General features: G+C 35.4%; 1 protein-coding gene across 4 annotated transcripts in view; it reads left to right on the forward strand.

Annotated features, from left to right (window-relative positions):
* LRBA (LPS responsive beige-like anchor protein) overlaps positions 1-23137 on the forward strand; it is a 398303-nt gene that overhangs the window by 82112 nt on the left and 293054 nt on the right. For 3 of the 4 annotated variants that reach the window (XM_032187390.1, XM_032187392.1, XM_032187393.1), the window contains 4 exons: positions 8652-8785; positions 17565-17643; positions 17775-17908; positions 19506-19567. In XM_032187390.1, the coding sequence (XP_032043281.1) occupies positions 8652-8785; positions 17565-17643; positions 17775-17908; positions 19506-19567 (409 nt within the window). The remainder of the gene's footprint in view (positions 1-8651; positions 8786-17564; positions 17644-17774; positions 17909-19505; positions 19568-23137) is intronic. The other variant, XM_032187391.1, reaches the window with a different exon arrangement.

Consider the following 23137-nt stretch of genomic DNA (forward strand, 5'->3'; position numbering starts at 1 on the left):
TTTTTTTTTGCTGCACTATCAGGTGTTATCTCTCTTCATATTAATGCTAACTGTAAGACAGAGCAGATGAAATATCTGCAGGGTGAAGACTGATACAACAAATCAATGATATATCAGGATAACTGATGAATAAACTTCTAGTTTAATGCTGTCATGTGCCACTTGAGAAGATACTCAGCTCATTAGCTTCCTGACTACATTTTTTCCCAGTTTGAAGAAGAGAAACCATACATTTTTTGTTTCCTAAATTAGGAATTGGCACAATCTAATGAGTGCTGCTGTACTGTGCACATTTTTTTCCCGTGTTTTTTAAAACTAACTAAAATTGAAGTTGAATAATTTCAATTATGTGTAGATTAGCATGTGCATTATCACACACCTACATGTATATATAGTTTCTGTTACTGTGGGCCTGCGAAAGAATATTGGCCTAATAATAGCTAACAAATGGACTGAGAACAATGGAGGTAATCAGCTAGGTGTCCTTCCACCAGTGCAATACTCCCATACTCCTTTATGAAAATGCATCTGTCTTCTGCCAAGGGCCTACTTCAAATCTTTCAGGCTTCATTCAATAGATATATCCCTAGCCTCTTAGATTTGCTGTGTTATTGTAATAGCTAGAACCCTTTATTCATTTTCTTTTACTTTAATAAACATTGCCTTTCTTAATACTCAAATGTACAGTGGATTTAAAACAGGCATTTATTTTTCTTTTAGATTGAAATCCCTCTTTCTTGATGATCATTTTGGTGCCCTCTACATCACAATCTTATTAGCTCATCTTTTCACAAGTATAATAAGCCATATTGTCTTTTACTATTATCGTCTTTTACCTCTACAGGATTTCCAAAGACAGTAAAGAAAAAAAAAAAAAAAAAAAAGAAGCAATCTCATTATATTCCTGCCTCTAGCAAAGCCTTAGTCATATCCAGAAATTGTGCAGTGGATCTGGAGGGAGGGTACCCTTGTTACCAGTATTTGATCTCCTGGTTATTGATGGATATCCTTTGGCTCTAATGTCTTTGCAGTCCATGGCTGCTGTGCTCAAACTAGCAAACTTAGATGACTGAAGAAAGAAGTGCAGCTCTGCCAGTGGTATGCTATAGCTGTCTAACATGTCTCCTCAGCTCAGATCTCTGTATTGCTAAAGGGGGAAGAGATGGTGCTTGTTTTCTGGCTAGGAAGCTTACAGGTGGTGTGTGCTAGCTTATGGTCCACTTGCTCTGTCTCAAAGTAAACAATGTGTTCTGCTCACAGTGCTGAACAGGAGGAAATGTTCTGGGAGCAGTAGGAGGATGGAGGCAGAAGGGGCAAATGGGGAGAACAGAGACACTGAATTACAACTTAGTCTCTCTGTCCCTACTGCTTTTAGCACTTCCTTATGAATACCTGTTGTGCTCTTTAAAACAACTGGGCAATTGATGTGAAATAGCATGCAATTTTAGTCTCTGACACGTGTTTGTCCTCAGGAAATTCTTATGGTTTGTTGTTGAATGATAGAGATAGGAACTGTGAAAAAGTTGGACTGTGGTGTAATTGGATTTGGTGAAGCAAGTCACTGAAAAGTTGAACTGCTTTCTGGTTTGCCCTTCTACCTTTCCAGTCTGTCTCCACACTGTCCCAGATGGACACTTCTCTCCTTTTCCCACCTCCAAAGTGCCAGCCAGCCATTTTAAATTGCAACTCTGAACACTGCTTAACCTTGAGACAAGAACAATCTGATATTTACTCTATCAGCTACAGAAAGGAAAGTAGTTTGGTGAAGGAATACATACAGACATGTGAAAGGAGTGCTTGGAATTGTGATAGTGGTGCGTAGACTGAAGCAGTATGGCAGCAGCATGCTTGTGAATGGGAGAGCAGAGGGCAAGCAGTTTTGTAGGGGTTTATGTGGCTCCATTGACCGCTCCACACCAATGTGAGGGTATTACTTGTCTTTGACTTTGTGTGGTTAATGGGAGGGGCTAACTATGTGAGGAGAAGGTCATGAACTAGTATAAAATATTTTGTCCATCAGCATTTGCATGTGACCTTGTTAAGTCAGTGGTTCTTTGTTTCTCAGTGGCTTACTATTTCATTTCATTCTCTTTATGGGCCTGTCAGGTAGACAAAAATGTACTTAATGATGTAGAAGTCTTATCCCTAGACAATTATAATCTGGTAGTGACATGCACAATCTTGCATCTCTGGTAAATAAGTTGATTTGTGACGAGGCATATTGCTAGCTAGTAAATCAGCTAATCAGAAAGATAGAATAACTGCATATATGAAATATTTATATTTAAAATGATATATAGAGAAAAGTTCCATGACCACTTCAAAGTGCCTATATCTTTAGGTAGTGTGACTCTGCTTAAAATACAAGTTTATGCTCTGAAATGACAGCACAGTATTTAGTGACAATAGCATGAAGGAACCAGCAAAAGAAAAACCATTTACAGGAGGTTGTAAAAGAGCTGGAAATAATAGCTTTTATCTCTGGGATACACAAAAATACTAAGAGTATGTAGGGAAAGTTAGGAAAAACAAGCTTTAGGGTGCTCTCTAACTTTCTGTGATAGTTTAAATATACTCTGATAGCAAACAAGGTCCATGAGCTACTGTTTAACTTGCTTTTCTTTAAAAAACAACAAAACAAAAAAATCACTTTGGTGAAAGTTGTTCCCATCTAGCAGTTTACCAGTGGGGTATCTCTGGGAATTTCAAAGCATCTCTCTGATCCTGCATTTATCTCAGGAATGCTGTGTCAGAAATCAAAACTCTCCTCATATCTTAAGGATTATCAACTTCCCAGCCATAGCTGGAGAGTATACAGTAACAGCTCTGTGAGTGAAACCTAACTGAAAGGCTGCCAGGTTGCAAGCCTTTGCAAACAACTAGGTGTGTGTGTTCCTTCCCATGCCAAAAATCTCCCCCTTATCTTATGTGAAGATACAATCTTGTGATTAGTGGGTGCCAAGGGTTTATCGTGATGAAGTTCAAGACTCGCATTGGCTTTTTCCCAACATCCCCAGGGACATGAATTAATGTTCCAGTTTCAGTGGGTCCTACAGCAAGAGTTTTCTTACTTGGCCGTAATCTTGTAGGAAAAAGGGGGGACTAATGCAAGCAAATTTAAATAAAATAGCAATAAAAATAACCAAAGCTAGGATTAAAAAAAAAAAAACAAAAAAACAAAAAAAAAAAAAACAAAACAACAAAACAACAAAAAAAAAAACCACAGAAATTTCTCATTAGTTAGTCTAAGAAAAACCATAACCTATAGCTTGCCATTTTTGTTGTGCAATGTAAAATAAGAACTTTGGTCTCTCCTGGCTTCTCTTGCTCTTTGTGGAACCACTCGATAATCGTGTCATTATAGGAAGCTGATGCTGAGGGTTCTGAGGAATATAGGCTCTTAAATCTGCGGCTAAGCTGTAACTTACAGAATAGGTATGTTAATAAGCTTGTTTATCTTTTTTGGAACATTGTCTGTGAGCTGCTTAGCTTGGCTCCATCAGCGTTTGTGTTAGTCATTCAGTGATATGCCTGTGCCTTTGTAATGGTTAATTGAAGTATTTCGCTTAAATACCAAATTTGTCTTTATATGGAATTAATACATGTAAAACGTCAGTGATTTGGGCTTCAAGTGTAGAAGGAATGAAGTAGTTGTTTATAATATTGAGGCTACCAGGCACAAGTGGGGACAGAATATGAGAATGGGGAATCTGTAGATCAAGGTGCAGGCAGTTACGAGAAGCTCAGCTCCTTTGGCTCCCCAAAAATCTGCATTCTGCAGGAGCTGAAGAGGCAACTGTTTGAAGTCTTTTCCCTGCCAAGCTGATTTTAAAGCTTCCTCACAAAATGATTGTATTCTTTTTATCATCTTTTCCCTCTTCCCTCCTCCCCCCTCCTCTGATCTCTCATGGTTTTGAGGCTCTCTTATTCTTCCTTTCTCCTTGGGTATTTCAAGGGAGACATAAGAGAATGGGTATTATCTACAGAGAGCAGAGCCTATAGAATGACACTGACATGGCAGGCTGCTTTCCTGGCTCACAAAGTAGAGGTAAAATTAAGTCTCTGATCCTCTTTACTGGTCTTTTGCTCATTGCTTAGGAGCCCTGCAGTGGTCATCGTTCTGGTAGCCTTGAACAAGATGAACTTCTTTCGGTTTTGAAGGAAAACCATTATTCCTTAGGGAAACAGACGAAACTCTCACCTGTATTGCTGTTCAGCACTAAAAAAAAAAATGGAATGCTGAGATTTAAATCCATATAAATTCCTGTATGTCAAGAGGAATTAGAGGTCATGTAATTTTTTTTTAAATTATAGTGAGGTCATCAGTTTGGCCTGGCCCATGTTGTATTAGGAATATTTGTCACAGTCCCAAGGAAAATCTGTAACTTAAAATATATTTAAGATTAATGGCAGATTTGCCAACTTCGAAAGAATAAACATTTGGTAAAAATGTGCTCAAAATTTAGGAGATAATTATAGTTATTTTGTATTTTTATGTTGAAACAAAAATCAGTGATCTTAAACAAGAAAGCTTTCAATAAGTAAATCCTTATAGAATTTGGCAGAATAGATCATTATTGTGTAAGCCTTTGTCTGTGATGGAAGTCAGTGTTCAGCTCAGTGGTCTGTGCTCATTCAGCAGTGAATAATTGTCTGCAACACGAAGGCTTCTTACACTTCAGCATAATTGGGACTAATAACACACTGACCTTCTGGCTAAGATGTATTTATGGTGGCTAGTTCTCACTATGCCTGACCTACGTTTATCAGTTCACGTGCTGTAAATTCCTACTTTAGACCTTAAATTTGATTTTAAATTAAAAAAGGAAAACATCTGATAGTCACATGAATGAGGCAACTAAAGTTGCATTTTACAATAGTGCTGGAGGTCGGCTTGAAACACATCTTAAGAATGTTTTTGTGCTTTTTTTTCTGGATTATATTATTTCTTCTTTATCTGAATATTATGACAATCATGTCATAATTTATAAATGCAACCAGAAAGTATAGAGTTAACTGAAATGATGCAATACTTTAAATGTAAAGGAATAAAATATATTGATGGTTTTCTGCCATATAACATGTCAGTAGCCATGTATGAGGTTGCTTAGTGTTTGTTGTTGTTCTGATGAAATTAATGCATGATTACAGAAGTTTTAAAAACATTATTTTTGTAGATCTACTGAAACATACTGCAAGGCCACCTATTTATGAATATTCTATTTACATATGTAGCAATTTTTAACTTTTTAAGAAGTACTTATTAGATTAGCTACAAAAAACAAGTCTTCTCTGTACTCTTTGAAAGCAAGTGCCCTGTTTGATAGAAGCTGAAAGCACATTAATTTCTAAGATATTATTTGATTTATTAAAATGATATATTTATTATATTTACCACAGTTTGTTTATTGCAATATTTATCTGTGATTTTTCACTGTCATACGTTTTTGTGCTAGTAACGTTAATTTTACTTACATTAGCATTTAAATAATCATGTAAGAAAATTCTGTTTGAGCAGTTACATTTATACCTAAATATTGAGGAAAAAAAATGTTGGTCAGTCATGCGGTTCAAGATGTACATTACAATAAGTAAACTTTACAACAATTAATTCAGTAAAATAATTAAGTTGCATCAGTGTTCTACTTCATTGTTCTTGCAATATTTGAAGGATTTTCGAATGAAATGATTTTGGCAACTGGCGAGAAGACAGAGGGAAAGTACATACAGGGCTTGGGATTTCTTTACATTATATTATTGGACAATACTTGGCTCTTCTTTTTGCTGTGTGCTTCAAATTGATGCTTTGGAGAGGGAAACGAACCTTTTCCAACCTTCGTAGGTTTAAAGGTGAGAAGGTATGCAAAAGACTAGATGGCAGAAAGGACTATTTTGGTTATTCACTGCTGTCTGTCACAGTGAAGAAAAAAAGTAGCCTCTCTAATTCCTTTGCTTCAATGTACCTCTCCTTTACTAGCTGTACAGGATCTGGCAACTTATTGCAAGTGCTCCCTCAGTGCAGCTACACTTAAGCATGCTGAAGGTCAGTAGGAGTTTACAGGAAGGAATGATAATATATAGTGTTATGTCAGAAACAGCACAGAAAATGGAAAACTGTTATAGTTGGGATTTCCTTTTGTCTCCACTGATTGCCAGGTACAGAGGAGCAATGTTAAGGTAACAGATCCATCTGTACACAAGCTTCCGTACTGCCAGTCCTTACTGACTTGTGCTGTGAGGAGCTTCTTGCGGTAATGCTGTCCCTGGCTAAAACTCCTTGATCCTTCAAGCATGTTCATTTCTGTGTTTCCCTCCAAAAGGGGGAGACATCTAATACCTGAAACTAGAAGAATTTCAGCCAGTTATGTATGTATAATACATTTAAGATGTAGGTCAGAGCTGGCCTTGAAGTCTTTTAATATCAGCTGCTTCAGAGTTGCTGGGGCTCTTAGTGGAATCCTGCAGTAGGATGAGTAGTATTCATGGACATTCAGGGGACACGGCCGTTCTGATTTGATGTTTTGAGAGAATTGTGCTGGACTTCAAGCCCTAGAAACAGAAGGCCTTCTAACTGTAAAAGAGACCCTAGAAGGTTACCTTGTCTTCCAGTTTAATTTTTTTTATATTAATTATATATATTTTGGCACTAGAATTTGTCACTAAACATTCTCCCATACCACCTTGTATCAGATATAATTGTGGGTGTATTTCTTAGCAGCAAATGGATATTTGTTTCTGTAACTTAGTGGATATGCAAAGAAATGTTTTCATCTCATGTATTAAGACCACATACAGTCCAAATCAGTAGACACATACCTGTTCAATTTGGGTTAATATTATTGGTCAGTATTTCTTGAATTGGGTACAAGAACTTAAAATCGGTAAAGGAATACACCTGGATTTCAGTGCTGCATCGTGGATATTGGGGAAATATCCAGATGTTTATTGTGTGGATGCATCTTCTTTCTACTAAGTAAACTTGCATTAATTTCTGAACCCCTTTGAGATATTTGAATGTGCATTACAAAATTGCAGTAACGGCTTCCAGACAGCTAATATCACAGAATATCGAGCAAAATATTCCCTTGTTGTACCTGGGTAATGCAAAATTAATTAGTAATGTGAATATAATTTAGAAGTCAATCTGAAAAAAGGATTTTTTTTTTTTTAGATTGCTGTTTTGGGGACACTGCCATGAACATATCAGCAAAATTCATGGCTTAGGCACAGTATCCTGACTTGGGGCTCAGGTGTTGTTGCTTCTATTTTTTTAGCGTATAGTTAACATTAGCAGTCACCCTTATAATGATGTGACATGTACTACCTCCCAGTATGGCGGCTGCCTACACCTGCCATTAAGAAGGGTTGATTTAATCAGTAACATGGTCTAGCTTCTGTGACATCCTTTGGATGAACAAGGGAGTCAAATAAACATCCATTCTTTTCTTTTTTTTTTTTTCATGCTAGCAAGTATGATTTTAAAAATACTGGGCAGAACTTTTTTTGATTATTATCACACCTGAATTTGGGTCAAGTTTCTAAGTTACTTTATTTAGAAAATGAATATTTTAAAGCTATTAAGGGAATTCTTTCGGTGTGTAGTTATAGTACTGTCAACAAAAGATGTGATTAAATAAATTGAATGTTGAAGACTTTCGGCTTACGGTTAACACCAGGTAATTAAAAGTAAGCGCTGCTGTGGGAGTGCATTATATATCAGCTGTACTCTTTACCTCATTAGCTGGGTTTTTGCATGTTTATGGAGCTAACTTGCAATTAAAAATGCCTTTAACGTATGCTTAACAAGGCCTTTTAGGTATTTGGAATAAAGTACTACAGTTTAATTGAAATTGGTATAGCATAAATAGATGTGTTCATAACATATGAGATAAATCTCCATGCCTAACTTGTCACTTTGCATCTTTTCCTCTTGTATAATCTTTAGTGCTGACTATGAGGCCTGAAATTAAAGTTACATAAAAAAAATGGAGATTCTCTCTTCAACTCCGAAAAACATTTTGACTTATCAATCAAGTTTTCCTTATGTAACAAGTTATACTCAAATTTATGTTATTAGCTATATTAGTATTTTCATATATTATTATATTAGCTGTATTTGGGAGTTGTGTGTAAATGTTAGTAGGTGCACCTACTAACATTTCTGAGATTTCTGAGATTGCTGGGTGATCTATATATATGAACTATAGTAGATCCTTCTTTGATTAATATTCAGTTTTGCATTAGAATACCAGTAGGAGTATACTGTCTAGGCAACCCTCACTGTTGACTGTGTCTCTGTTTTCATTGTGAATCCTGCGATATCTTTTGTAAGTAAAAAAGCAACTTCTGAAGTTAAAAGCAAATCTTGGGAAGCTAAGATGATAAATAAAGCCTACTTGCAAGTCAGTTATCCTGCTGAACCCTGTAATTATATGTTTGTTTCTCAGTGATTTTGAGAAAGTGGATTAGATATTAAACTTCCATTGAAAACTAAACCACAGTGAAGTGTCCTTCAGGTTAAGAGACTGCCAAAGACAATGACAGAAGAAAATAGAGAGGGAACAGTAATTTGGCAGGAAATGGAAATATATGTCCTAGATCTTGTGTGAACCTTCATACAGTATGATTTGTCAACTTTTTGTCTTCTGTAGGAGTGTTGTTGTACCACCGAAGAAATCAACCATTTCCTCTTCTACATCTGCTATGGGTATTCCTGCAAATGCTGTCAGTGTGGTTTCTTCTTTGGATTCAGCCCAAGCCCTAGATTTGTCAGGAGAATCTCCTGGTGAGTAAAGATTAATTAGATAACAAAAACCTCAGCCCTTCCACGCTTGCTTCCCCTTTCCCCACCATCCATTTGAACACAAATGAACAAGTTTTTGTTCTATGTTCTTCTAATCAAGGTGAGTTTTTCAGTATGTATCCGGGTATTAAAACAGGTGAGAACAACTGTTTTTCAGACATGAAGTCATTAGTTGTTTTCAGTGGTAATACTGATTTGAATACATATATTAGCTGCCTATATATCTGTCTATTATCTGTCTATATGTGAGTCTTGCTTATATTAAGAACATTAATAGTTATTGCTGGTTAAATTTTCTTATTGGGTAGTGTGTCGATCTGGGAAGATTGTATTTCATACTTTTTTTTTTTAAACTACTGGAGTGTATGTGGTATAACATGTCCTAAATTATCAGGTCAGATAAAAGGGCCTTAGAGACCTCTGTATCCTGCGTGCTACGTTGTCTGTATCTTTGTTATATGCTCTCATATAGCAGCTTGCAGGCCTACATTTGGTATCTGTGTATCCAACGAAGACTGGTACCAGATACTTTGCAGGAAAATAAATGTGACTCTAGGTTAAACTGGACCAATTGTCAGTGACATTATGTGGGTTCATGGATATAAGATTTCATTCTTTTGGATGTGTTGTGATCAGTTATCACACAGATGGTTTTATTCTTAGTTTTGACGCTGTAGATACACAGAAGTTAAAAAATAAATAAGGAAAAACAAACTAAAAAACAACCCCAAACCCTTCTGTTCAAAAAGCAATAATTTATAAAAATAATGCTCTATTTAAAAAATGAAACAAAACTTTTTTAAAAGATTTTTTTTCTTTGGGGAGGGGGGTTACTCCTTTTACCTCCTAGCCAAACAAATGTAAATGTGTGATCCCATTAATGCAGTATAATTATAAAATTTCTCAAACAGATAAAGAAAAACAGGTATGCTAAATTAACTCACATTTAGTGTAAATACAACATAACTTTTTTTTGTTACATAAAATATATACTTATTTATAAATTGTAGGGTATGTGTCCAAGGATATATTTGTTAATGATTAGTAAGGCTGGAAATTATATAGAAGTGCTTCCAATAGCTTTAGCCTGAGGTCAAATTCAATGTTGATGCTGAACTAATTGCTTTGGACAGGTTTTTCAGTGGGGACAAAATGAGTACGTTGTTTATAAGCAAGTGGTCCTTTGAACCCTTACTCTCTGGTTGTTCCATACGAGATAAATGATGTTTAACCTTATATGCTGTGTCAAAGGCATGCTTTTCTACTTAGCCATGCTTAAGTCAGAAGACTGTGTAGGCTCTCATGACTGTTTGTGCCCATGAAGTTTAATGTCAAGACTTAAAACTGATTTGCATCTTAATCAAGGAAATCTCAATTTATGTCTGATTATTGGTGTTTCTTGTCAGTGTTTGAGCTTCCTGTTTTCTGTTTTTATGATCTTATATCCAAATTTCAAAGATGGAGGAAAGAATGTAATCCATTCTCATGTCCTTTTGTGTCTGGAAGATATTTCTTGTCATTTTTCTCTGCTTCTTACATTTCTTAGGGAAATCACAAAGATTTTGTTCCAGCCAAGATAAGTGAAATGAAAAGCTATTGAAATCTAATACGTCCTTATTCTTTGCAAAAGGGAGAATCCATTTAGTCGCTGAAATCACAGGGGGATAGCACTATGCTAGTCCAGGAGTAATGTTTGGACTAGGAAAATAAGCTGTCTTAAAATGCTAAAGTGGTTTAGGGAAGATTGACTCTTAGCAGCTAATCTGTTTTTAAAGCTATAAAACCTTACCTGCTCGGAAATTGTTGAAAATAATTTCTAGTGCATTAAATTCACGTCTATTTACCCAGGTTAGATATGGGCTTAATTGTTACGATTTCTGAAGTCAGTATTTATTTGCTTTTAATTGAAACAAATCAGATAAACGCTGATCTTCAGTTTCATTTGATCTTTTAAAGAAGCATAGAATAAGAATAAATGTCCTGGTGCCTGTGGAATGTATAAGAAATCCAGACAATAAACAATACTGATGTAGTTTGTAACTGTGTGGCTTCCAGCATGTCTGGAAGTTTTGGCAAAAAATGGACATCTAATCTGAACAGATATGAATAAAAAGAAACTAATCAGGATTAAAAGTATAAGACATGTTTAGACTGGCAATCTAATTAATTAAAAGAAGTAGTGAAGGGATAAATGAAATCATGCCTTAAACCGATTAAAATGTAAGACTGTTTCTTTTTTTTCTGTAGTAAAGTAATGGCATGGAAACAAAAAAAAAAATAAAAAAAAAATGGAGATATGGTGTAGTTTACATCTGTGTGGCTCAGGTGAATAGCACACATTTAAATTTAGAGTGTGGTTCCGTATAAGGGCTTTGAACTTATTGGAGTAAGTGAGCTTCCTATAAAAACAACACTAAAAGAAATTTCCCTAAGTTCAAATCATGTTTCTCACTCACTTTTGTCTCCCTGCAGCAGACACTCAATGCTTTGTCCTTATTTTTTCTTTCTTTACAGTTAACATTTATTGTAAGTCTGTTTACTTAGTCATTAAGGAAGAAAAAATCTTTTTTTTTTTAACAGCAGCTAAGACTGGGGATATATGTTAGAGAATGTAAGTTGTGAGCTTTCACATTTTTATATGAAGGCTATTTAAAATATTGCTACTTTTAAAAATAAATTTTAGCTGTGTTTTCTTATGTCCATGTATTTTATAGTGTTTAATAAGCATTTGTTTGATATGTTTTAAAAGTGACTAAGCAGATAAAACCTTTACATATCATGTTCTATTGTGTAGCTTTGAGTTGCTTTACTACAAAACAGAAATTAAAGGAAGATACAGACACTGAAATAAGATTAAACAGCAAATTACAGTGTTTTAGTTGTAATGTTTGTATAAGCATAACTTGGGAATAAGCTTTATGCAGTATGTGAGCATCCTCAATCTGCAGGTGTGATATCAAAATTGCGTGTTGCAGTATCAGTTGGTCCATTTAGTTCCAGAGTCTTCATTCCTGTTTGCCTGTGCTCTGAATTCATCAGCTTCCTTCCCGATGTTTTCTTCTAAAATTTGCATCTTGCCTGTAGCTCAGGGTCCGTGAGTATCTCAGATATTTGACCCTTAAGATTGTCGCGAGCTCACTGGACTTTATATCGAGTGGATGTGACATGTCCTGGCCTACCAAAGAGGAAGTGCTGACAAGTTGGAAAGATAACCATCTAAGATCACTGTATATCTCTAATATTTTGAAAGAGGGCAAAAACATGCTTTGGTCTCATACAGTGTGGCCTTTTTAGCACAAGTTTCTTCTTCCTCACTTATTCAAGCCACTGAGGATTTCACAGCACAAAAGGCTTTTCCTCAATACAAATCTGCCCCGTGTGGTTGAAACTTGCCTTTGACTATGCTGCTGATGATCTTTGGGTTGGTCTTCTGCTGGAGTTCTTATCCCAATCATTAAAGATCCTGATAATGGATGGAGAAAATAAAGCCTCTTCACGGCCCATGTTGAGCTGATCATTTGTCTCTTGCAGAGAGAGCATGGTATTGAGCAGAAGAGTGTGATTTACTAGTGATTACCCAAGGTGCAGGAATTTGAGTTGTTTCTTACTTGAATTTACTGTAGTCTAAACATGAGATTGGGGTTTTGCACATACAGTGTCCAGAAGGGCTATTGGAAAGGCAGGACTTGGTGAAGGTTTCTGAGGTATTGTGAATGTGCTAGTGAGATGCTTGTAATTTTGTTTGTCCCTTAGTTTTCTTTTCAAATGTTTCAGTTCCAGTTGTAATGTTCTGAAGTGGCATTAACTTTTTTGAACTCTTTTACAGATTGCATTTGCAGTTTTATGTGATGCTCTGAGCATCTATGTTTATGTACTCGAAGGATTTCATATGTGTATTATTACTGTTTCACTCTAAGGAATGCAATTTTGAGACTTTTCATGTTCAATTTGCTTGCTCAGGTATCATTTTTTATAAAGAGGGAGTATGGAAAGTCTGTAGGAGGCAGGAGTGAATTGCATCTTGTCTGTGCTGGCACTCCAAGTATAGAAAGTGCTGAGAAGTTCAACTCAATTTCTGTTGCTTGCTTCCTCCCTCTCTTACCAGTTTTTGAAGGAGAGAGAGAGGGAGGGAGAGAGAGAGAGAACAAAAACACACGCACGGACACTTTTTTTTTTCTTTTTTTGCCTCTAAGCCATACAGAGCTGCTAGCAGGATTTCTGCTTCTCCTGAGTAGAGGTGTGGTCTGTTACCTGAAATAATAAAATAAGGCATGAGAAATGCTGCGGTGAAAAAAAGGAGGTGGGTGCTTAGAAGGAAGCTGGGAATAAGCACTAACATGAGATTTAAAAAAAATGTGATTCCTTTCTAGTCCTACATACAGAAAAATGTAAGTTTTCTCTCACAGCTTGCTTATTTTGCCAAGAAGAATGGTGTTTGATTTTTAGAGAGGTGAAAATAACCTTCAAGTCTTGCTATAGGATAAATTAGTGGGAGACAAGCAAAAGTAAGAAAAATGAACGTGAAGTGAGTTACCATCAGTGCAGTAGTAGTTCAAGAAACTCATTGTACTACAGTAACTATTTCCAAGAGCATTCTGACTTGACAGTACCACTACTTGAAGGCTAGTTACCAAGAATTTAATGATGCTTTTTAAAAATCTTAAATGTTAATGATATGCAATGGAAATGGTTTATCACTATTTCAGTATAAAAACAGATTTAGAACAACTTCACTTCAGAGTGCACCGTTGTTTTGTGAAATCTGTTTTGGTTTAACCTGCAGACGTGTTTATGTAACAGATCCCTTATATTAGCTCGTAAAACCTTTCATTGTATTCTTTCATTTTACACTTCCAGTCCTGGAAGTGTATTTCTGAATGAGCTCATTATTTTACCAGGTACTTGTGTCATAAAGGATATCAATGTATTTCTGTATGCGAGGTCTGTTGTACAAAAATTAAGAAGTGTAGTTATTTAATTGTTTGTTTTTTACCTTGTCCCCATCCTCCCAGACTAAAATATATCATGCACTGCTTCTGTATAGCCCACACGTAGTTTATAAGTGCTTATACAAAAACATAAGAATCTTAAAGGATCTTTAACAACATTTTATTGCTAGAAACATTATTTGTTTAGACCCTTGGGGACATTGAATAAACAATAAGGTTTCACTGCAAGGGTGCTAGACAGATGATCTATTTGCATTTTCTTTTATGTTCTTGCTAATGTCTGTAAAACTGTCAGTTTGAAGGAGCCAGTTTATCAGTGAAAGGATAAGGAAGAGATAAGTTGGTTTAGTTCCACATGTTTGAAGTAGCTACTGCACTTACCCACATGTGTGTTGTGGATGAAAATATGCTACTGAAGTATTTTTTTTTTTTCTTTTACTAAAGGCAGAAAAATATTGGAACAAAAAGCCATTGCTGAGTTATTTTTTTTAAAGTACTTTTACGAAACAACAATTGAATACAAAAATTACTATGCACACTAATCACATCTAAAAAAAAAAGCTGAAATTCTCACCTGTGATAAATCTGAGATTCACTTTTTAGTGAAATCTATCTGAGTTTGGAATGTGGATTTATGCGATGATAAGCATGAAGAAATATCACTTCATGTGGATGCCTGACTTATGCTTTTGTCAAAATCAAATTATCAGTGCTTTTTTATGTCTGTATTTTATAGTTGATTTTAACTTAAAACTTACTAGTTTTCCACTTACACACTTATAATTGATCATTCTCTGTTATGCACAATTTGTTTTGATTTCTAGAAGGAAAAGTAATGCGCTCTCTGTGTTGTCAGAGACTTCCTTTACCTGCCACCATTTTTGCCAGTGCTATTGTGTGTTTGAAAAAAAATTACCTCTGACTGAGTGCAGGTCTGCTTATTGGCCTCATGATAGCTATTATAGCATTTCATTGTCCTAGCAAGTGTTTTCCTTGATTTTTTTTTCTAATTTTTCCTTCAGTTATTTTGCTTGTGGCCTAAATACTCTGACTCCTGACACTGTGCTGTGCTACTAAAGCCTTATTTATCTATAATGATAAACTGATCCTAGTTTCCACTGTGTATTTGGTGTGGTGGGATTTTAGTTGTATATACTTTTGATGACCTTGACATACCCAGTAGCTAGTGCATTAATGGTCACAGATTTTATGTGTAATAAAAAGCATGGATGCATTAGGTAACAAAATAGTCTGTCTGCATGTTGACTTTCTTATTTTGGAGGCATTGGCTACAATGTCAGTTTTGTATTCTGCTGAACTTCCCTGAGCACTGTGCAGCTTTCCACATATGGGCAGCGTATTGGCGTAAGTCAGTTATTGAACATGTGGACTTCACAGTTTTTTTCAAATTAAAGATACTTTTTTTAGTGAGAGCGGAGATGCTGAGCATTAGGGAGAAAGCTGTGAATTACAGTTGAAGTTACTTAGATATAAAAGTTATCATTAAGATCAATTGTTTTCAAGTCTCAGCCTAACAGGCAGAGGGGAAAAGGTGTTGCACGTATTTAGGTTACAAAAGTGTGTGTGTCAAAAAATCAATGTCAGTGGCTATGCAGTATCCCACAAACAATTTGAGTCTTTTGAACAACTGAATCGTGGCTTCTCCCTTTCTGTGGCCTTTGTTTTCCTTTTCTGTAAAACAAACTCTGTTCTAATTTTCAGCACATCATTTGAATGCTTTTCCTTTGGGAATACCGAAAATGCTTTTTGGTGATTTGACTGGGTGAAACTTGATTTTTTATTTTTTATTTTTTAAGGCATTCTATCTATGAATGCTAGTTAGCAGCAGTAGTTTAAAAGTTAAGATTGAAAAATACTTGCAGAATCTAGCTATCCTCCTTGAAATTTTCAGAAATATATCTGTTTTTCCATGATTATATGAATTATTTTGGAAAGAATGCACAAAAATTAAAATTCTACCTTACTTTCAGCCAACGTTTTGTTCCCTACTTTTTTTGGTCCCTCATTCTGTATGGCCTATCTGAGTTTCTTTCTGACCTCATCATCCCATACAAATGTCAAAATAAGAGCTCAATGGTCAATTTAGGAAATGGGTAAGCAAATGACATTCATAAAGATACGTCCTACCTATGAAGAAAAAGAAATAAGAACTTTTCAGCAGTTTGATGCATTGGTTGAATTTTTTAGTTTCTGTGTTGCCTTTGTAACAAGATTAGAGAAAAACATCTTTACCCACACTGAAAAAATACATTCTTGAGGGCAAACTGTCTGCAACTGTTTTGGAGCAGAAGTCTGAAATTTGGCAGGAGAAATAACCGCAATATTAAGGACGTGTCCTTTGCCAACCTTTTACAAATTTATTCCACTTCAGTCAAGTAGAAAGACGGAGAAATTGTGATTGACGCATTTTGGTAGACATTTTCAAGATCTTAATAACATATTTCAGAAAGGTTGCATTTAGCTCAGTTTGTGCCACTGGAGATGGGGTGATCAGGATTTTTTTTTCTGTAGTTGTAATTCTGAGAGGGGTCAGGTCTTTGCTAAGCTAGATGTGAGAATGAAATGATTGAACTCTTTTCTTTCATGCTTCCCCCGCCATCCCACTCCAGCAGCACGGGAATCTGAAACTGGCGAGGTGAGAGGAAAGAGAATAGGACAGGGCCGTAAGTTGGGAAGAGATAGGATTGCAGATGGACTAGAAGCAGTCGTGCTCCTGGGAAATGCACAGAAATCTGTCTGCTAAGATTCATTCCTTTCTATAGTTTGGAATGCAATGCAAGATTTGTGAGTTTCACCATTCCTATCCTGTCAGCAAATATCTGTGAAATCTCTGGCTGTCTTGCTTACCCCCTCTCCATCATTGCTAATACCAATCCATACTGCAGTATGAAGTTCGTGCTTCTCTTTATATACTGAGCAGAAGAACTTAGTATTTACAGATTCCTACTCTGCCGTGTAGTGTCAATGTGACATAACAAAATTGCATTTTTTTTTTGTAAGTGTAGGATACATAAATGACAGGCTTTTCTATCAACCTTTGAATAATTGATGTGGCCAAGTTAATAACACATAAATGAGGTTATACCACTGCCATCGTGCTAATGATGCTGGCAGTGCAATGGAGAATGTTGTCATAGCTGTCTTCTCAGAATCCTGGTGTGGCAAAAACTTAAACTAGACTCAAAGAAGCTCGATGATTTTGTGTTCTGCCTCAATTTTACATAAGTTTTCACCTAAAATTATAAAATATATATATATTTTTTTTAACTTAAAATTGGATGAGCTCTTCTGGTAACCGAAGGATGCTATAAATGTTACTGTTGGCTTTATATTAATCTGTAAATTATATTAGTAGTAGCAGTATAACTTAGTACTTTAAGGGTGTATTAGGTATGTAAGACATGGTGTGCATTCCCTGCTTGAGGCTGTAAGTGTTCTTAAATTTATTCAGTCAGAATCATAGCTGATAAAGACAGGACGGATCACTGCAGTTTAATCTGAGATCCTTCAAAAAATAATCTGCAGGGCTTCCTTGAATCACTTCCTATTTGTGCTAGAGAAAAATTTAAAAAGCTTGCTGTGGCATATCTGGTAAATGTGAATAACTAAATAGGGGTCTTCTGACACCCAGTTTGAGGTACAGAGAAGTACAAAGGTTTACTTAGTAACACATGTATTTTAAAGCAATGGCTTCTCAGAGTTTGCACCTGAGGCTTTAGTTTCTGGTCCAGTTGTCTAAGCTCTGCCTTGTTTTCCTATATAATTGATTTGTTTATTACACTCTCTTTTAGGAAGGGGATCATCTAATTCGAAATTGCCATCTGTCCCTACAGTTTCTTCAGTGCCAGGGGATTCTGCTTCAAATATGAGGTAACTTCTTATGTATCTATACCAATTCAGTGTTGCAAAAACCCATGTTCCTTTCTTAGAATTTCTGCAGCTACCTTCTTGCTTTTTATTTATTTATTTATTTTTGCTAATCATATGCATTTTTCTATTAGTATTACAGACAGGCTTGAACATGCTTTGGAAAAAGCTGCACCACTTCTGAGAGAGATTTTTGTGGATTTTGCTCCCTTTCTTTCTCGGACTCTTTTGGGTAGTCATGGGCAGGAGTTGCTGATAGAAGGTACAAGTAAGTTTCCATTGAAAAAAAAAAAGTGGCTTTTTGGTTTTATTTTATCTCGGAGATTAAAAATGTCTGTTTTTAATGCTGGCTCTGCCCTAGAAACTTTCTTCCTGCCTTCCCATGCAGTGCTGTCCACAGGATTTTGCTGCATCTTCCGTCTGTCTTTACTCCTCTGCCAGAGGTCATTGTCATTGTCTCCTCATCTTTGCTATCCATCCTGCTGCCTCTTTGCCTACATCTCATCTGATAGTTTCCTATATCTCATTATGTCAGACCAACTGCTGTTATATCTTTCTTAGTTTTCTGACTCTTCCAGGGAATTGTCTCATAGAAGTTGATGTCTGAAATAATGTTATGTGAGCATTAAAAAGAAATCTTGGTGTTAAGGTCAACACTTCAACACAGAATTAACTGTAGAGTCAGTAATGCAGGTAAGAATACATTGAGAAGAATCCTTTGCCGCTTCTGAGACGATGAAGATTCAAGTGTACAGCAACAATTGTGGCACTTTTGTGGTGTGGATTTCAAATGATTGAGATTGGGATAGTGGAGTTCTTTCTACTGTTGTTTTTCTGTCTTTTTAAAAACTAGTCTCAGTCCTGTGAAGTAGATGTTAATGTCCTTAATTTAAAAAGTCATGTTTGTTGGAACTATGTGCTTTTAGCAGTGAACACCAGTTCGTCAGATTTCTCTTAATTGTTACATTATACAAAACTGTTTTTACCACCCATTTTTAGTTTGAAAATTGCAGTTTCTGTATCCTATTTAGTTGCATTTTCTCAGTCTTAAGATAAACATAACCTGGTTTCAAAGTATTTTGACTGTGATGTAGATTACATATATGCAGAGAGATGAACATACTGTAGTTTGGTTTATCAAAAAAAAACAACAACAAACAAACAAAACAAAAAAACAGCAAGAAAATGATTGGGAGAATTTGAACTGACTAGACAGAAACAAACACACCAAACCATTTTGGGGGCCAAAAGAAAAGTTACAATCTCAAAACAAAACAACATGCAAATATAAATAATAATAAGTCAAAATCATTTATAAACAGTTGAGAATATTTAATAGGTTACTGCTTGTGCTTCTGCTAAGGTTTAGTGTGGGGTTAAAGGTCAAAGTACTAATAAGAGTGTTTGGGATGTCTGCTGCCATGAAACAAAATGGAAACTTGATTGATAGCTGGGGGCTGAAAGGAGAATGCGCAATGGAGAAAGCAAAGGTCATAAAGCCATTTCCCTTCTCTGCATATATAATGACCCAATCCTTCAAGAAATAGCGAAATGTAGATGCACTGGATTAATATAACATATGTTAACCACACTTCTGGTCATTTTGAAATACAAACATTTATGAAACTCTGAATATTGGAGGTAATGTATTATAATTAGTTGCATCTTTAGATGCCAAGCTTTGAATTTTTGATCTTCCTCACATAGTTCTGTTTTGTGCTGATAAAGTAAAAACAAACAAACAAAAAAACTCTAAGTGGTTTGTGAATTTCATGCTTCTAATCTATTGTACTTCACAATATTTTGTGTTAACAAGTGATGCTGTATAAGCAAGTGTTTACGTCTAGTATTTTTTGTTTTTCTAGGTCTCGTGTGTATGAAATCTAGCAGTTCAGTCGTGGAGCTAGTGATGCTTCTTTGCTCTCAGGTGAGATTTACATAGTGTCTGAATTGCTGTCTTTGAGCACAATGGGAATTGCAGTCGAAATTTTACTCTTAAGACTGTGTAATTATTGTAAAAAAAAAAAAAAAAAAAAAATTGTATGCAAGGCCTTATTAACTTCCTAATAAAGTTTTGTGATACTAATTGTGACTAGTGGGTAGGAAAGAGAAGACGCTAAGGGTTTTATGTTCCCTTACTGTTGAGCGTTTACATAACCTTGATGTTGGTATGCCTAAATAATTCTATGCTGTCATTTTTGTAAGATAAAATAGGATCAATAAAATATTAAGGGTATAGAACCAGATTGATTTTTGAGTCTTGGCATGTTGAATCCTCTGGGATGAGTAGAATTTTTCCTTTTGTGTCGAGGTTATGAAATGAGTGATAAATACTTTTGAAACCCTGTCATTCTTAATTGATTTGACAGGTAATAAGAATTTGAGAAAAATATAAGAAAGCAGTCCTGGTTGTCAGCTGTTTGGGGCTTCCTACGTTCCTAAGAGCAAAGTGATTTTAGATATTTAAGAACCTGAAAATCACCTCTTTTTGTGCATAGGAAAGAGACAGCCTAGGGAACTTTCTTAAAATTGCGATGAAGGAATTAATTGGGTTTTCTTTTTGCTTTCTTTTTTTTTTTTTTTGTAATTAAATGGAAGAATGTTTTTATTGAGCTTTTCTTTTGGTGCCTTAAAAATGATACCTTTCTGGTAGTAAATTCCCCTACTTAAAACTTTAAAATAGCCTTTTTTAATGGGAATGGTATTGGTCTAGAGGTCAAGGGTTCTGACCCATTTCAAAACCTTTGACCTTCATTTACAACCCTTATGGTTTGCTTGCCTGACGAATAAGGATAATGCAAAATTAATGTTTCTTCACATCGATTTATTCGTTTTAGTGCCTATATTGCCAAATTTATTTAGAGTGTGCTGATAGACATTTCATGAATACAAATGAAAGAATCATAGAAGGTGTGAAAAATCGATAGTCTGCATTGTCAATAAAATGCAATAAGAACAATTACTTCTGGAGATTACACCTAATAGATTTTTACAATGAACTAGTGAAGAGTAGTTATGTTTTCCAGTGAGCTTATTACTAATGAACGTATGTAGAACTTTGCTCATCTAGTTTTCCATCTTCCACGGGAAAAAAAAAGTAGATTTAATCTGACAGGAATTTAATATTCCTCCTGGAACTTCTGGAATTCAGTTTATTTAATGTCATGTGGACATTGTTCACAACTTCTAAAATTTGAATTTGCTGCTGATATAAGCCAAAGAATCCTTGCTCCCAGGAAATTCATATGCAAGTTTTAATATTCATTTGTTAATGTGTTAGAGTAAAACTAATCTGAGTACTAAATATGTGTCTGAGAGCTTGGTGTTACCATTTTAAAAATTAGGTTTTGGAATGTTTGCTGCTTGTTTCAATAATTAGTAGTTGACCTTTTCTTTCTTTTTGGTAGGGTAATCTAATCTTTCAAAAATCATGTTGTGCTCTGTACTGTACGTCACTTGTTTGGTTTTGGGAAGTGGAAAGGATAAGGAATAAATGACGTGCTCTAATGCATCTATTTGTCATATGTGTCACAGTGCCACTTAATACTAATCTAATCAAATTGAGGATATAGTGATTGCTTAGCAGTGCTAGTTGCAGAGACTTGAGGTTGTTCTTTGTGAAATAGTAGAAATAAACCAATAAAATCACAAAGACATGGAAGTCTTTTTAGAGTTGCATAGCAGCTGTAATTTTTGGCACAATATGAAAAATGATGTGAGAAATGAATCTAAAATTAGCTCCAGATGTATACAGATTGTTCTGGGGTGATAATTACATTTTTCACTTTGAATTTTCCTAATTCAAAGAGGTCAGCATGGCAATCACAGAAGTGATTTATTTTGTTAAGAAGTGAACTGTCTTTTGCTACATGAAAGCCTGAGAGATATGAAATTGAATTTCAAGACGACATTTTACAGATACTGGGAGGAGATGGGGATGAGCTTGATTGATTTTTTTTTTTTTCTTTTTCTTTTTTTTTTTCTTTTGGCCAAAGATAGGGTGGGAAGCTAAGTGATATCCTTTTGCTAAAATTTTAATTAATTTTTAAGAGGAGATGGAGAGGATGAAGTGCCAAAGATCAAAAGATCAGGTCAAAAACTAGTTTTTAATCACATAAATAATGTGCCATAGTTGCAAAGTAAGTATCTGCAAATTTGATTTAAAACTTCACAAATTTGTCAGCCATCATATTGTGAAATTGAAAGACTGCTCTGATTAATAACTTTGGTGGTTTTGTTAACCTCTTTCTGAAAATTAGTTTTAAACATTGTATATATGTAGTAAGCACTTGATTTGTTTTTCTAAACGATGTTGATTTAGATTTATGACTGGAATATTTTCTTCTTTCTCAGAAGTGCAAAATAGAATAATAAAATCTCAGAAGTAATTTTTCCCCATAAAAATGAAAAAATGAAACTCACAGGTGAAGTGATGAAAAAAATCAGGATGATGAGAGTTCTATGAAATTGTTACACCCTGCTCAGACCTTTTCTTGTTTAAATTTTGTGTATTCGGGCATTTGGAAAAAATGTACTGTTTCCGTGTTTTGGTTTTGTGTTTATATTTTGACGCATTGTTTTATGGTTTTCACAAAGTAAAAGGAGAAACAGGTGGTTTGAAATCCAGACAAAAGGCTTTTTCTAAGACAAAAACAGTTGTTTTTTTGATAGACACACTACATTTTGAGACATGTGTCTGTGTGTATACTTACATATATATAAATCTATCAAAACATAAAGAAATCCTTCATTTAATATTACTGCAAAGTGTTCTTGCTTATTTGACATTAATATCATTTTTGAAAGAATCGACGTTGCATTCAAGGCCACTTTATAAACGCGTTGTGTTGCTCATCCTAATTCAGTCTGACACACATTCCAATAACACTACCTCCCTTCTAGGGTTTAAAACTAAATTTATGGCTGAGCATTGTGAAGTGCATCATTTAAAAATGGTTTCAACCCAAAACATCTAATAAATAAATAATGTGTATGGCTACTCAGTAGCAGACTCTCCAGACTAGAAATCATTCCATCGGATACTCAACAGTCCACTATCGGAGAGGGCTGTCAGATAAATCTTATAGTAGCTGCATTCATGTCCTGTAAATCACATGTTATTGTCTGAGCCTTCTGCCAGGTCATCTATTCTTTTCCCATTTATCAGAAATGCATACAGTACAGTGAACCTAGAAGCACCATCTAGTCTGGCCTGGCATCCTGTTGAGGTAATTAAACCAGCCAAAAGAGTGAAGTCCTGTGTCTACTATCCCTTTTAAATAAGTGACGTCAGGATGTTAAAGATGCTCACCTGCTATTGTGAGGCAAGGTTTCTGCACAGGGAAACTGTGATATCATCCTTGAAAAAAGCATTTTCATCTGAAATGACTCTTGCTCTATGCCCTAAAACTTAAAGGGGCACATATGAATGAGTGTGTGTTTATCCATAAAGTAAATTTGCTACTGTGCATCCTCTCGTTTGTCAGCTTTTTCCTTG

This window comes from Aythya fuligula, chromosome 4 (assembly GCF_009819795.1).
Source record: "Aythya fuligula isolate bAytFul2 chromosome 4, bAytFul2.pri, whole genome shotgun sequence".
Taxonomy (NCBI): Eukaryota; Metazoa; Chordata; class Aves; order Anseriformes; family Anatidae; genus Aythya; species Aythya fuligula.